Below are 16,172 nucleotides of genomic sequence, written 5' to 3'. Positions count from 1 at the left end.
GCGTCCCCCTGACGTCGTCAACGTCTCGACGAATTAGGGAATTTGGTGTCACCGTTTAAATTGATATTACCCAATTTCAGCTCAGAAGGGCTATAATGTCATTACATCAGTGAGAACTCTTTAGAGCTAGCCCAGTCTTCGGGATTCTGAACTGCATTCGGGTGAAGCGCCACTCCTCAACCCATGCGTACCCTTACTGGTGTAAACATGCTGAATTTTTTTTAGAGCAGAGATCCAAATTACAGTCAAATTTTCGATTTACCCTTGCCTTGCCTGAAATAAAAGCCCTATTTATGAAACGCTAGTACAAGAAAATACATCTTAATTATGCTGTGATTTTCAATTCAGTAAGTCAAAACGCATACCACTCGCATGCATTTTAAATATATCAACGTTTTCTATATTCAAGGAACAATTACTGGTACATTACAGTTGGAAGAATATTTCTTTCACTAAATATTGGCCATCAGTCTACTATTGATGAGACTAGCGCCATTACAGGTTCAGTGACATAAGGTTTAAAGGTTAAACTATTCGAGGACCTCTTATTGAGGTGCACAGGAACCGCACAGTCATAGACGAGAGCCAGAACGATTCAAGCTGGCAGAGAACAAAATATGTCTTCAGTATCAAGGAAACCGGTTACTGGTAAGTCTGAAAGCGTGAGGCTGTATTAATGCTTTAGTGCCCTGTAACCCTGTAAATAATGCCAGTTGCATTTCTTTCCATCAGCCCGCGCGCCGCAGAAGCTGTATGCCCAACCTTAAAAGCTCATGGAAGATAACTTTGTCGAAGAAATTCAATTTGTTTGCAGCCAGGGCGTACTATAAGAGAATTAGGGAACATTGAGTATTAGCTTATTTTGGCCTGTCTCGATAACTAGTCGCCTCTAGTATAAAAGATGCTACCTTTAACGAAATTCGAGCTCTACTAAGCTTCGAGCAATAAAAATTCAATATATATATATATATATATATATATATATATATATATATATATATATATATATATATATATATATATATATATATATATATATTGCTTCCGCCAGCTGTTTTGAAGCCGATGGTGGTCGCGTCGACTACTTTTGGTACTCGAATCTCTGGGCTTAAGCAGTGTCTTTAAACGCATCGTCACTGTCATCACGGATTGCACTTTCTGTCCTTGTCAGTGCCAAGTCAAAAATAAAGGCAGGAAAAATCCCTGCTGAAGTCAACTGCGCTCAGATATAAATGCGCATTTTCCCTAAAATATCATGTATGCCGAAAGAGTCAGAGGGTCACTTCTTCCTTTCTGAAGCGATTATTCGTTGCAACGGTCCTTCGTACTTCGCACACCGCATATATCTATTGCAGAAAGCGTGGAAACACTCGAATGAAGTTATTCTTCTTTGGCTAACGCTGGCATTGCTCATATGTCAAGCATACAATATGGATGCCAGCAGAAATCACACTCCGAATAGTGACTCATATCACAGTTCCCAAAAGCCGGCCCTCAAGTTCATGCGTTCAAATGAGGCTTCCGGTTTCACCTCCACAGTTCAGAAATTTAGAATTCGAAGGCTGTTGGCACTGCCATGTAAACGGACTCAGCTGCGATGGAACTAGAGATTAGAGCTCTTAAGTATTTAGTTAAGCGAAGTTCTACGATATTGTTCAGTGGTGTACTCGGAGAGATCGGGAAAATCCTTCTATTTTTTCACGGCTCGTTAAAAGAGTTGTACATTTACGCGCGGCATTTTGCATATAGGCAGGACCCGGAGAGCCTGCCTCGAGCCATTGAAAACGAGCAGCTCTTCGCGCAATTTTTGCTTGTTCAGTTACTTAGCCGGCTCCTAATTCGGAGCTTTGAGTTAAGGGGGGAAGGAGGGGGGGGGGGGGTGCACATTAACAGTGAGCAACAAAAACAATTACACGTTACTGCAATTTACACGATTATATAAACACGAAAACACAACCGCAATGGGCATGAACAAAACTGCGTAAAATTTTACAGCGCGTTTCGAGTCTACGGCCGGTCGACTTCAAGCCGATCGTGTGAAAGAGAATTCAATATTAGAATTACTCTTGGGAGTTTGGTTTGGTTTGGTAACGTCCCAAAGCGACTCAGGCACTCGTGGTAATGGAGTTGAATTGAAAGCAAGCGTTTTTCCAGAAATGTGTCGAAAGCTGATATGTGCAACCGCGATGGCATGGTTCTTGATTCCCTCCTAAATTTCACGCTCCCTTTTTCTGGCAGCACCGACCTATGACACTCATACCTACATTGTCCACGTCAGGTGGCACGAATGAAAGTAGTGCGGTACTATGAAGCTTTTGCTGGTGAGCGGACGTTGTAGTAGATGCCTCTAACAAACCACTGCTCGGCAAAGACGGCTTACGTGATGCTCTTCAGCTCGTTCATGGCAGCAGCGTCGTGTTGGCTGCTGCTGGACAGGCCGGCCAGTTTGACTCCTAGAAAAGTGGTCTTTAACACCGTCGTGTTCCCAAAGCGCGCCGTCTCGAGCATCCTATCGATGTTCTGCATGCGAACACAACGCGCGCGGGTCAAGGTTTTTCTAATCAGACTGCGGGATGCCTCGTCGTGCTCACATCCGAAATGGGAATTAAAGTTTTCTTTGCTGTACTTTCTTTGCAAAAAGCGAAACAATGACATTGGTACCCGCTCCGAGCCCAGTGCTTAAAATCAGAGGAATCTCCAGGCGTCTCAGATCCCTCTCTCCCCTTCCACCCTTCTTATTCCCTAGCGAAAAAACCGTATCAGTCACAATAACCTCATACAGATTTCTCATACTAATCTCATACTGAGGTAATACAAATCTCATACAATCTCATATATTTCTCATACATTGAATGATATTTGTATGAGATTATATGAGATGTATATGAGCTTAGTATGAAAAATTTGTATGAGGTTATTGTGACTCGTTGGGTTTTTTCGCTAGGGTTGGCAAGGATTTCAAAAAATTTCGCGGTAGATTGTAGGGACTCCACGAATCGAAGCAGGCATTCATTTTTTATTCGAGTTTGCGGTCATCGAAACATCTCTTCACTATGCAGTTTGAAAACTTTCAATTCTATTTTTAGTACAAATAGTTGACGTGGTTTTTGAATGGGTGTGAGGCGCAGAGTGCACATTTGATGCGGCGTTTCAGAGCTGCATTCGCCAAAACCTTGGTTTGAAGCCATACATCGTGAAGGCACATACGTCGTCGGTTAAAACCCTTGACGCCAGCTGGCCGCCAAATTGACAAACAAGTGCATTTTATATCAACAAATAATAATATGTCACCATCGTAACGCGGTATGACCAGCGGTTTCATCGGAATTTGGATTCAAATGTCACGAAAACTGTCGCTACATGGACGCCCGCCTGTCTTGAACAGATACAGACGATTGACATGCACATCATTATGCGTATATGGGGCTCTCTCGATCGAGGATATCTATGTCATAAGATTAAGACGCCATATCATTTCCGTATTACAATTGTTTGACGGCAGAGTATTTGGCACCATTTGCGAGTGCACACACCAAGCCTGCTTTACTCGTAACGAGGCTAGTAAATGATTTCGCATTTAAAACTTATCGCGCGAGGAAGATAGATGTGAAAAAAGCAAGAAAAAAAGAGATGCCATCGTGCTGACGTTTGGACGGATTTCTACCACAATTCTATAGAGTGCACAGAAATCGTGCTGCATACGGGAATGTTTGCGTTTCCACTTCAACAAAACGCGGCTCGATTTCCAAAGTTGAAAAAAAAAAAAGAAAGCTGCTCTGTTTTTTTGCGTCTCGTCATCCGCTAACTACACCGCTTCCAAAATATTAAACCCAGTAAAATAAGTCCAGCTGCTCTCCGGACCCCGTACCGACATGATGCTCTTGAGCTTGTTTACGTTGGCGGCGTCGGAGGCAACTGCGCCCCTCGAGTAGGCTGCCACGCCAGCCGTGAGGATGCCGTACGTCTTCCAGATGTCCCCCAGACTCGCCGAGCGCAGCGACGTGTCCAGCTGAGAGAGTTCGTCGGCCGCAAAGCTGATGCCGAACTGGCGCAGCTTCTCCTCTTCGTCCAAGTACGGGTAGCCCTCCCAGGCAAGCTTCTTCTGGTAGTCCAACGCCATCTGGAAGTGTACCGTTACTTGCTGTTGTTCCTTCCGGCGTTTACAAACATTTCATGCTTCTTTCCTGACTGTTTCTATGCATAGTGTACTGCAAAGCTCGCACACCAATTCGCAACGTAATGTTAAAATGCTGACGGCTGCTCAGTTGAATAAATATCCCTCATGTTATCCATTTGAGCACGGAATAATGCAAGCATGAAGAATAATTACAGCAAGCTTAAGTATCGTTAAATTTTGATTCAATAGCATTTTTGTGTGGTTATTAAGAGTTTTTCGGCTTTTCCAAATGCGCCTGCAAAGACGCACAACAGAATATATAAATATAAAAACTACAAAAAAAAAACATCCCGTTATGTAGATCAGCTATTAAAAATCTCAATACAACTTTACGTATGCATAGCGATAGGCTGCCGTATGAACATTACATATTTTTCTAATTATCAAGCTGGTTGTTAAGGTCTAGTTAGTATTGTTAAGCAGTAATTAAAGCAGAAATGCTACTTAGGAGGCTGCTCAGGAGTGCTAATTTTTGGCCCTAATTTTACGTTGCTGTAATGTGCAGCTGCTGTTTGCTGGTATAAGGCGGCCTCACAAAACTGTTCCTGTAAAGAGTTATACGCTACATTTTCAGTTATCCAAGTCCAGCTTTCTTGGACATCAATTTGCTGCTGCGTCGACAGTGAAGCATTGCAAGAGTCTGTTTTGAGCGTGTTGATGGAAACGGTCCAACGTTGTAATTCGTTTAGCAAAGCCTTGCTGTTATAGTTTGTCCTGTGTTCACACCAAGCACCTAGTTAAGACCCCTGTGAAGAAGCTATTTGACTTCATTTTTGACACAATAAAGATATGTAAGATACTGTTACGAATCTTTGATAAGAATGGTTTGGTTTACGTTTACGAGCTTAACGTCGCAAAGCGACTCAGGCTATGAATTTGTTCTAATCTTGCGATGAGATAATTTTGCTTTATTTGCTATCCTGCGCTCGCATTGAGCAGTAACTAAGGAATGCATACCATCTAGTGCCGGTTTTTCTTATATTTTTTTTTCATCGCGAAAATCCACTGTTTACTCTCTGCTGTTCTATCTCTCGTTTAAAGCCCTTTATCTATCCGTCCTGGATGCGTGCAAACCGGCTGTATAGATTTCTAGTGCTTTTTCCGTCATTTTGATTCATTGCTCTCTGTACAAATATTTAAATACCTTAACTGCCCTGCTCTTATCGCCCAATGTCTTCGGGCATTCTTATGCAGGCTTTCCCCCGGCTGTCCGAGGGTTGAAAATAAAATACTTGAAGTAGGCCAAAGAAGCCACTTATATGCAGCTGCCAGCAGTTGGCGTACCACGGGCAATTTTGTAGCGAAAGTTCTAGGCCTCGAGTGGCCGCCGCTACGTCGTGAAGAGGCGTAGCTACGAGAAAAAGAAGAAAACCGCGCTGGGTGACAACAACAAGTCGGTAGTTGCCACCTTGTTAAAGACGAACGACAACAGCGAGGTGCCCGCACCAAAAGCATTCGCTCCGCATCCGGTTCAGTCGCGTTGAACCCCTCTAATTTTTTACAATTAACTAATCAGTAATAAAGATAATTTTTTCTAATTTACTAGTTGGATTTACTAATTTAATTTTCAAAGTTAGAGAGCACCTTCTGAAATTTTCATTCCATTTATTTCCGATAAAGAAAGGTTTGGTTTGGTTTGTGGGGTTTAACGTCCCAAAGCGACTCACGCTATGAGAGACGCCGTAGTGGAGGACTCCGGAAATTTCGACCACCTGGGGTTCTTTACCGTGCACTGACATCGCACAGCACACGGGCGCCTTGCTTTTCGCCGCTATCGAAAAGCGGCCGCCGAGGCCGGGATTCGATCCCGCGTTCTTGGGAACAGTAGTCGAGCGCCGTAACCACTGCGCCACCCCGGCGGGGTAGATAAAGAAAGCCCGACGTGTATCTTTTTCTGAACTCTAAAAAAAAAAAGCCCGCGAAGTACAAAAATATCACGTGACTGGAGCATTCGTGAGCTACGATTGTACTGCTCTCAACCCGGGCTTCAGTGAAAGAAATCGGCTGGCCGTGTATACTGTACCATAGTGTATATATTTCTTTTATTAATTTTTACCTACCCTTTTCTTTCTCCCTATCGCTCACCTCTTTGATTTCCTCTACCTTTTCCTCGCTATCCCTTTATTTCCGCCGCCCCAGTTCAGGTGCTTCAGATATAAGATAGCAGATACCGGGGCTGGCAAACATCTTTTCTTTCCTTTTGTACATACAATAAATAACCACTACAACAACAACAACGTCGCTCCACGGCTCCGTTGCAGCGCCAAGCCGATACGTCTGCGAGCGATATCACCACGCTCGGTACAATCATCGCCGACATATCAGCCTACCGCTGAAACTGAGCTGTCGACTCACGGCCGCAGCTAATTTCGTTCGCTGAAACCCTGATTGAGAGAACCACAATCATGGCGCGCTAATGCGCTAGTCACGTGATATATTTTATGTTCCGCGGGCTTTCTTTAGAGCTTGGAAAAAGGAATACACGTGAGGCTTTCTTTAAGTAAACAAATGGAATGGGGGTTTCAGAAGGTGCTCTCCAATTTTGTAGATCACATTTATTGTATAAAGGTGATAGGTAACAAATTAAAAATTACTTAATTATAGTTAGTAATTGAAAATATGAAATGCCTGTGGTGCGCCAGATGACTGGCATCTGCATATAAGTGGTTTCTCTAGCCTAGCTCAAATGTTTTATTCTTTAACCCCTGGCTAAATTTAGCTTGGATACCCTGCATAATATTGCACTCGTAGCTTACCGTGCCTCGAACGATGCTCACGCTACTCTTCTATCTCCAGTTTTTTTTTTTTTTTCATCGGTGCCTGTAGGCTAATCTGTCAAAGCTACCTTATTACTAACGCTAACTGATATCTTGCTTTCGGGTACAAAAGTCCATTCTAGAAAGCAAGCCCTGGTGCCATTATTTGTCTCCAAATACCTCTGGGTACTTTAGGCTTGTCGTACCCTCTTGATTCGAGGGCCCCTGTTCATTAGCGCAACAGCTCTTTCAGATTTTCCTATCGTAGCCTTTTCCTTAATCCGAATTTATCGGTGTTTCGATTATCCAAATCCAAGCTATTCGTGTTCTGCCAGTCAGGATACCCCTTGTTCTTGCATTGTAAAGTTGTACTCCTTGCCCTTGTGCTGTAAGCACATGCTCAATGGAATCGATAAATATCACCATGTGAAATTTTTGGCGCTACAATAAAAGCCAGGAGGCTTTTATTGCGTTTTTAGAGTTTTTAGATTCGTAGACGACTTTTTACTGGTTTTAGACATCAGCTCTGGATTTTACGAGCATGATGTTTTTATTACACTGACCATTTTACGTGAGTGTCTTAATCCATTAACTTTGACTCACGAACTTCCAGAAGGCGGGGGAATTCGGGTTTTAGACTTAAAAATTATATTTTCTGATAATCATGTGTGTGGGGCGTATGAACCCCGTTGCAAGAAGCCACTACTGCAGGTTCATTCGGCGCATTCTAAGCTGGTAAAAAGAGCCGTAGTTACCTCTTGTTTTAAGAATGCCCTAAGAAATTTCTGTGAGAACCTAACTGACTTTAGTTTCGCCCAGAAATCATCTAGATTAGCGGCCGTTGGCTACCCGATCCATATGCTGGTTTTCGTTGCTGAAGGCTTGCTAAGGCTTGAACGGAAAAACAAAAATAACCGACAACCTGATAACTCTAACAAGCAGAAAAAGGCAGTTCTAATCCCGTACATTCATACCCTGTTGCATAATCTAAAAAAGATCGCACAACGTTCTCAGGTACGAGTAGCCTTCTCAGCTCCGTGTAAGCTGTGAAGCCCGGCCCTTGACCCATAACCCATTTTCCTAAATAAATGATCTATACTAATAGTGCTATTTTAAGAGCTTCGTTTAGATTCTTTGCGCAGTACACAAAAATTAAAGAGCACAGCAGAATCTGCATAGCAGTAATGCGAAAGCACGGATGCTGATGTTGGTTGCTTCTAGTTGCCTAATTCACTTCTTGTTTACCAATTTTAGTCTTTGGTACTTTCAAATTGCGCGCCAATCCCTTCCTATGCTTCTTTCGGCTCTACTTACGGTTGCGTGACGTCACATCCTTGACGTCACAATAATTCAGTTCTTGTTTACCCCATTTTAGTCTTCGGTACTTTCATATTGCGCGCCAATCCCATCCTATACCCTTTTTGGGCTCTATTCCCGGTTGCGTGACGTCATATATTTGACGTCACCCTTACTAACTGCCTTAATTAACTACTTTAGTCTTTGGTACTTTCAAATTGCGCGCCAATCCCTTCCTAAGCCTTTTTTGACTCGATTTCAAGTTGCGTGATGTTACATCCTTGACGTCACCGTAATTGACAGATTTAGTTCGTTAGTTTAGTATTTTATACATTCAAATGTTGCGCTAAGCCATTCTCTATTGTGACCATTTTCGCCTTTACTTTTGTATTTTGCTTCTAATTAATTGCCTAATTAACTTATTGGTCTATTTATGTTTTCGGACACAACATTATGTAATGCTCTATCGATTGACACCACTCATTAACTTCTACCACTTCTCAATTACAAATGCTGCGGACACGATTTCGCTGACGCGGTGTGCTGACGCGGTGTGCTGACGCGGTTTGCTGACGCGGTCTGCGGAAGCGGTCTGCGCACAGAAATCTGTGAAAATAGCGAAGAAATGCTTTCGCATTATAATATGCCTGCTTCTCAATTTTTATAACTGTCCTTAACATTTGCATTCACTATTTATAATAAAAAGTTCGCGCTGTTCATCATCTTGAGTGTATTCATCAAGATCCTCACTGCGGATATGTTTATCCGCCGAGAGAACTACATCAACAGCTTCCGCAAAACATTTTATGAGGATGCAGAGGTAGCCTCACTGACTTTATTATTTTCCCATTTTTTTCCTAATGCATGCTCATACCACGACTCCTATTTTGCTTTCTGTTGTCGCTTCTTTTGAGACATAGGCACATACAAAACGGCTTCCATCTCAAAAGCACGTCCTCCAAAAGGACCACCTATTCGCGGTAGCGAACGTAGTGAAACTCAGCGGGGATATTTTACTTCGCGACTGCGATAAACGTAAAGACTGCAGTAAATTACTGAATAGGTCAGATGGTTAAGCTGAGGGCCGCCTGATAACTGTCTTTTAGGGGTCCTGCTAGCTGCGAACTACGATGTGTAAAACAACTCTACGCCCTCATCTACTTATTCCGAGTTCCTAGAACACCAATGAAGTCTGCGATGTGTTCAAAAATTTAATCGCTAATTTGACATGCTTAGGACCATGCGGCAAGTGGTGGTAGGCCACTAGAGTTAAGTGTTTGTGCAGTACTTCTCGTCTTGCTTGTTTCCGCAGCTTCTGGGCAAAGAAGTATACACGGCGAACTAACCTGCAGGAAGACGGAGTAGCTCACGGGGTCGTCGTTGGCCTGCACCTTGGATTCGGACATTATGACGTCCGTGTACACAATGAAGTCACAGACAGGTACCGAGGTCACCTGCTGAGACGACACGACCGAAGGCCCGACGGTGCAGAAGGTGAACATAACGGGCCGCACGTGTGGCTCTGGTGTCCAATTCATCACAGTCGTCTCCGTCGTCGTCGCTGCGCGTTAACATACTATACACTCACCACCGAGAGTGAAAAATGTACACCTTTTGACAAAAGTTTACAGCCCAGTGGGTCTATTTCTGAGCCATACTATGTGGTTCGTAATACATTCCCAGGCTTCCAAACTTGCTGAAGGCAAGAAGGGTTTCTCATCGTACGGTCTCCAATGGCTATGACTTCCACGATTGTAAAAAAAGTCATAACATAAGGCTTAAAAGTAGACCCTCAGGGCTCTAAACTTTTGACAAAGGCTGTACTTCCATTTACATACAGGGTCATCGACTGTTTGGCTGAACACGCCCGCACGCGGCCGCCCTTCTTATAGCGTCACTGCGATTGATCCGACAGCGCGTCGAAGCTAAATGACAGGGCACACGAAGCACCATCGCCAGGTGAGTCTGTACCTGTGCCACTTTGCAATGATGTATGGCCGCGACGGACGTAGCAACGCTTCGAAGGGAACGAACATATCCTTGAGGGTTCCCTTTATGAATGGATGACCTTGTACTCCCTCTCTCATATGCTTGCTAACAGAAGCGGCTGTCCGTAAGGAGTGCCTTAACAGCCCGCCGTACATTTCAGATACTAACCTGCCGGAAATATGGTGACGGATAAGCTTATCCCGAGTTGTATAAACATGGCCGTTACGAACAACCCTTGAGCTACTTCTTTAAGAGGATATACGCTGTATTTCGTTTTGCTAAGATTTTTGTTTGTCAGGATTTTGGCAAAGTGCGGTCCATAATGCAAGCAAAAAGTTTTCCCACTATGTTTATTCGACAATACGTTAGAACCCCGAGCAAGCACACCCCGTTTGGGTGCCGATCGACCAGGGCTCAAAGGCCAGATAGACAACTCACGAAAATAACGCATCCAAAGCGAGGATATAGCGACCGATTGGGGCAGTCCGGCGTCTCCTTGCGGCTGGTGGTGGGCGTATGGCAGCTGTTCAACGTGCCGATGACGGGGACGCGTCTTATCTCGGCATTCGCGCAATGGGCAGACAATGTGGTATCACTTGAAAACTTCCTTGTGGAAGCATCTAACACATAATACGGGTTCATAATAACAGGACTAAACTTTCGCTGCATAGTGACGGAGCGCGCATGTAATGGTGATTGTAGGTTGAGTGCGTAGTCTGTCAGCAGCAGTAGCCCGGTGGCTATGCGCGGAATATATAGCACGAAGTTACAATGAAGCGCAATTGCTTTAGACGGACATTATTTTTTATTTTTGGCGGCCAAAATGGCCGTGACAGTCACTGCACGAGCGCAACGCGGCGACGCTTGCTGAATGTGTATACAGTAGCCGCCTTTTTCACAAGATTTGACGCCCCCTTGCGAGTGGTAGAAAATTTGCTACTGGTTGAAAACCTCCTTGGGAGACGTAGCCACCTGCGCAATGGTGATGCGTCTACTTGACAGTTACCGCCATCTGTCGCATACGCCTGTCACGAATATGACCACGCGCCGCCCACGGAAACCAAGAGCTGGGCGTGTGCCGCCTGGCTTTTCAACCAGGGAAAGAGTGCACACGCGCAAAGCGGCCACGTGAAAAGGGTGGATTCCCTTCAAACATATAAACGCTATGAAGCAATGTGTAATCTGTCTTTTAGTGCGAACGAATCACTTAATAGGGTAAACCAGAAACACAGGAGGTATATGTGAAGCCTCCATCTTTGGCCTTTGAACTTTTCGGAACTCAGATTCTTAGATGGATGAGATTGGGCTCCTGGTGCTATGCTGTGGCATCATGGGTATCGCTTCCCTTTCCCTATGATTTCACACTTGCTGGTGTACATATTGTGAAAGACGGCCAGGCCGAGACGCCAAAGTCGTGACGGCAAGGCAAGGTACGCCGTGTCAGCGTTTTAATCTGATGGTGAACCAAGGCGCGTACTCGAGCTGGCGCCGCGGGACGATGACGATGGTATGTAATAACGAAAGAAGAAGATTATGGTATGTACAAATGAAAGAAGATCCGTGGAAGGCTCAAAATATACATGGCACGCTTGGTGAAATAAACAGTTGTAAGTCATCGCTCTATTCTCTTGTGCCTTCCCGTTCCTTCTTTCTACCTGCGCTGTTCTTCCTCTCCAGTAAAGTAACCCTCGTGACAAAACATTTAGAACTTTTTTAGAACATTTAGAAACATTTAGGTTAGAACTGTTATATATGAGTTTGTCTATACATGCATGCTTTTATTATGTGGTGATGTGGAAGAGAACCCTGGTCCCCCAGTTGCTGAAATGTTAGAGTCCTTGTTACAAGGTCAACAAGCTATTAGAAATGATATAGCTGAGGTGAAAAAGATGGTGGACGAAACCGAAAGAAAATTGAACAACTTTAGTTTTTGCGTCACCAACCTTGAAGACAGTGTCAAAACAATATCTGCTAAAACAAATGTTATTGATAACATGTGTGCCTGTGTCACAAAAATTCAGGAACAAATAAAATGGCAGCATTCAAAATTAATAGATCTTGAGGACAGAAGCCGAAGAGCGAATCTTGTGGTTTTTGGAATAAAGAAAACATCGGACGAAACTGAAGCTAGTCTCCGGGAAAAGGTGCTAAATGATGTCTTTCGTGATAAACTTGGCGTCAGCTGTTCATCTGTAGCACGTATTAATCGCCTCGGTAAACAGTCTACACATCAGCCAGTTATATTGTACTTCCAGGACTATTTAGAAAAGCAAGCGGTTTTGCGTAATACTTTTAAGCTGAAGGGTACGAATATATACATTAAAAATGATTTCTCGGCCGATACTTTAAGGAAACGAAAACTTCTTTGGGAATGCGCTAAGAAGGAAAAAGCGAATGGCAAAAAGGTAGCATTGATAAACAACAGGCTTAAAATTGACAATAGGTTCTTCATATGGGATGACGTTGTGAATAACCAAAGACCAGTCGAAGCGGTAGGAAGGGAGCTGTGTGATAAATAGCAATTACAGCATCCGACGCATGAGCTGCGCATGCTGTCACTAAACGCTAGAAGTATAGTGAACAAGGTTGATAAACTAGAAGCAATGCTTCTTTCTTACGATCCTGATATTTTAGCTATGACAGAAACTTGGCTACATGACGGGATTTGTGATGACGAAATAATCCCACCCGGTTACATCTTATTCAGGCGAGATCGTGGTTCACGTGGTGGGGGCGTTGCAGTTGTCGTTAAATCTGACACCTGTGTGACCGTTCTGGACCAAATCCCTGAACATGAAAGCTTATTGTTGAAAGTTTCATTGCATGGATTTTCTTTCTTGTTATGCACTGTTTATCGTACACCCGATGCGTCCGAATTATTTCTTGAACAACTGAGTGAACATCTTTTAAATTTACGGAACAAAAATGTTATTCTAACCGGTGATTTTAATCTACCGCACATTAACTGGAAGCGCCCTGTGTATGGGAACTGCAAGAATGCTGATGCTATACTGGACATTATGTATGGATTATGTATCGAACAAATCGTGACTGAATGTACCCGCGAAGATGCTGTGTTAGATCTTCTCTTTGTTAGCCAAATGCTGTGTAATAGTGTTATCAGCATCGAACCTGGTATTTCCGATCACCGTTTAGTGTATTTTTGCTGGAAAACAAAACAAATCACGAGGCCCGCCCAAAATTATAAGACCATAAAAAAAGATTTTTGCCGCGCAAATGACACGGCCATCATTGATTACTTGGCAGATAATCTAGATAATAATATTGAGCAAGATGTGCATGGCTTATGGAATCGATTCACTAGTGCTATTCGATATTGTATTGAACATTTCGTGCCCACAAGACATGTAAATAAAAATCGAAAAAACCCATGGATTGACAGGGACATGATACACACCAGCCGCAAACTGAAACGTATAAGAAAAAGGGGCGAAAGGCAATCACAAAAGTTCCACGATTTAAAGCGCAGTTTAACTGAGAAGATTAAGATCGCAAGAAAGCGCTACTTCAATACAACACTTCCTCAATTTTTAAAGAACGATTCATCTAAATTTTGGCGTTATCTCGCGCAAGGGAAGGACGATGTTAAGGAACTCAGGGTAAATGGTAAATTAGTAAAGGAAGGCAGAGAAATTGCGCAGGTTTTCAATGAGTACTTTCAAACTGTTTTTTCAACTCGCAGTGAGCAAAATTCCTTAAACTCAGAGATAAATTTTGAGGATGTACCTGTCATTTCGGCTGAAGGAGTCCTAACATTGTTACGCAACCTGGATGAAAAGAAAAGCCCAGGCCCAGATGCTCTTCATAATTCATTCTTAAAACGCTACGCTCCGCAGATTGCACCTTTTCTGGCAAAGATTTTTCAAGTTTCTATCAGTACTGGTAAAGTACCCTCTGATTGGAATCGGGCACGTGTTATACCATTGCACAAAAAGGGAGATAAATTCACAGTGTCTAACTACAGACCTGTATCTATAACGTCCACATGTTGCAAGCTACTAGAGCATATTCTGGCTGGTTATATTTGGGATTACCTATCAGAAAACCACCTTTTATCGCCACACCAGCACGGGTTCAGGAAAGGAATGTCCACTGTCACGCAATTGGTAACCACTGTACACGAATTCGCTACGACACTTGATAACTCCGGTCAAGTTGACGTGCTATTGTTAGATTTTTGCAAAGCGTTTGATAAAGTTGAGCACGGAAAATTACTCTATAAGTTAAAATACATTGGCCTCCCGAGTTACCTTATATACTGGATAAGTTCATACCTTAATAACAGAGATCAATTCGTAGAAATTAATGGAAATTTTTCTGATGTCCTCACTGTAAGCTCCGGAGTGCCTCAAGGCAGTGTGTTAGGCCCTCTGCTTTTTTTATTATATATTGATGATTTAACCCAAGTAATTCCTGACTCTGTCTCCATTCGACTGTTTGCAGATGACTGTATTATTTATAAAAGCATTACCTCAGATAACGACCACGCGCTATTGCAGCAATCTGTTTTTTCCATAGAACAGTGGTGTAAAGACTGGTGTATGGAACTTAACACGCAAAAGACGGTGCTTCTTAGAGTAACTCGTAAAAAGAATTTCAGTTCATTTCAGTATCGCTTACACAACTGTCTCATTTCCGAAGTTTCTAGTTATAAATATCTTGGCGTTACTATTACCAATAATCTCTCCTGGAGTGCTCACATTTCAAATATTTGTTCATCAGCTTTTAAGAAACTTTGTTTTATCAGACGTAAACTCAAAGATGCTCCATCCAATCTTAAACTACTGGCTTACACCACATACGTCAGGTCTACACTTGAGTATGCTTCGATCATCTGGGACCCTCACACTAAAAAAGACATTTATCGAATTGAACAAATACAGAGAAAAGCGGTGAGGTTCATTTTTAATAAATATCAAAGAACGGACTCTCCTACTAACCTCATGACCGCCAACAACATTCCGCTCCTAGAAACTCGCAGGAAAATGACTCGTTTACTCTTTTTGTATAAAATTTTAAACAACCAAATAAACCTCAGTCCTCCACCATGTGTGAAAGTTCCCAACACTAGGCGGACACGTCATCACCATAGTCACTCACTGCAGCCAATTTATGCAAAATCTAAATCCTTTCTGCATAGTTTTTATCCAAGGACAATTTCTGAATGGAACACTCTCCCAGAAAGCTTAATTCAGTCTCCAGACTTTGACCAGGCTCTACAGCAACATCTGTTTGGTTGACTTCGATTGTATTGTATTGTTACTTTGATGTCGCACAAAGGTTTTTCATGTTTTCCCTTTTTTTTTGTCTCTCCGGCTGTTGGTCAACACATTTCATGTCATTACATTGCCTCTGTTTGTTAGTTTTGTGGGTGCTTCGTGTGATTTATTGCGTTTCTTGTGCGCTGTATATATGTATGCCACTCCTGCTAGGACCGGAATACTGGTCTGCAGTATCTTGAAATAAATAAATAAATAATAATAATAGTTTATCAAAGCTACCCCACTCCTGCATCACTCTCGCATGGAGTCATATCTTAAGTTGTCGTTTTTCAGTCTAGTGTCCATCATACGCCCATTCGCATGCATTTTTCTCAAGCTGTAATAAATTAACTAAACTTGCTCATTTCACTAATAGTTATACCAAATAAATTCATGTGACAGCTCTATGTATGCACTATCGCTATCAAATGCAACACAAATATCGCACAAATGAAAACACTGAAGCGAAAACATTTTATTCAGGGTCATTCTTGATGCCGCCATTAAGCTGAGTAAAAGTGAAATCTCATCCTGCCTGTAACTGACTGCAGGTCATCAGTATTTTTGCGCTCTATATTTGGTGTTGCAGTTATCCCGTCTACGTCTCTTTTCACGTCAACAAAACGAATCTTCATAGTTGGCATTGGGTGCGGTGAAAATAGCGGATAAAAG

At 42.8% G+C, this 16,172-nt stretch overlaps 1 protein-coding gene across 1 annotated transcript in view; it reads right to left on the bottom strand.

Annotated features, from left to right (window-relative positions):
• Window positions 1–10,822, bottom strand: part of LOC146180631 (uncharacterized) — a 33,724-nt gene extending 22,902 nt beyond the window's left edge. The window contains exons 1-3 of the mRNA XM_084577815.1: window positions 10,657–10,822; window positions 9,576–9,790; window positions 3,869–4,120 (exon numbers count right to left, since the gene is read on the bottom strand). Of these exons, the coding sequence (XP_084433941.1) occupies window positions 3,869–4,120; window positions 9,576–9,790; window positions 10,657–10,669 (480 nt within the window). The 5' untranslated portion in view covers window positions 10,670–10,822. The remainder of the gene's footprint in view (window positions 1–3,868; window positions 4,121–9,575; window positions 9,791–10,656) is intronic.
• Between the last annotated feature and the right edge of the window lie 5,350 nt (window positions 10,823–16,172).

The sequence above is a fragment of the Amblyomma maculatum genome, chromosome 8 (genome assembly GCF_055883805.1).
Source record: "Amblyomma maculatum isolate TAMU_Amacu chromosome 8, ASM5588380v1, whole genome shotgun sequence".
NCBI lineage: Eukaryota > Metazoa > Arthropoda > Arachnida > Ixodida > Ixodidae > Amblyomma > Amblyomma maculatum.
This window is presented reverse-complemented; position numbering and strand designations above follow the sequence as displayed.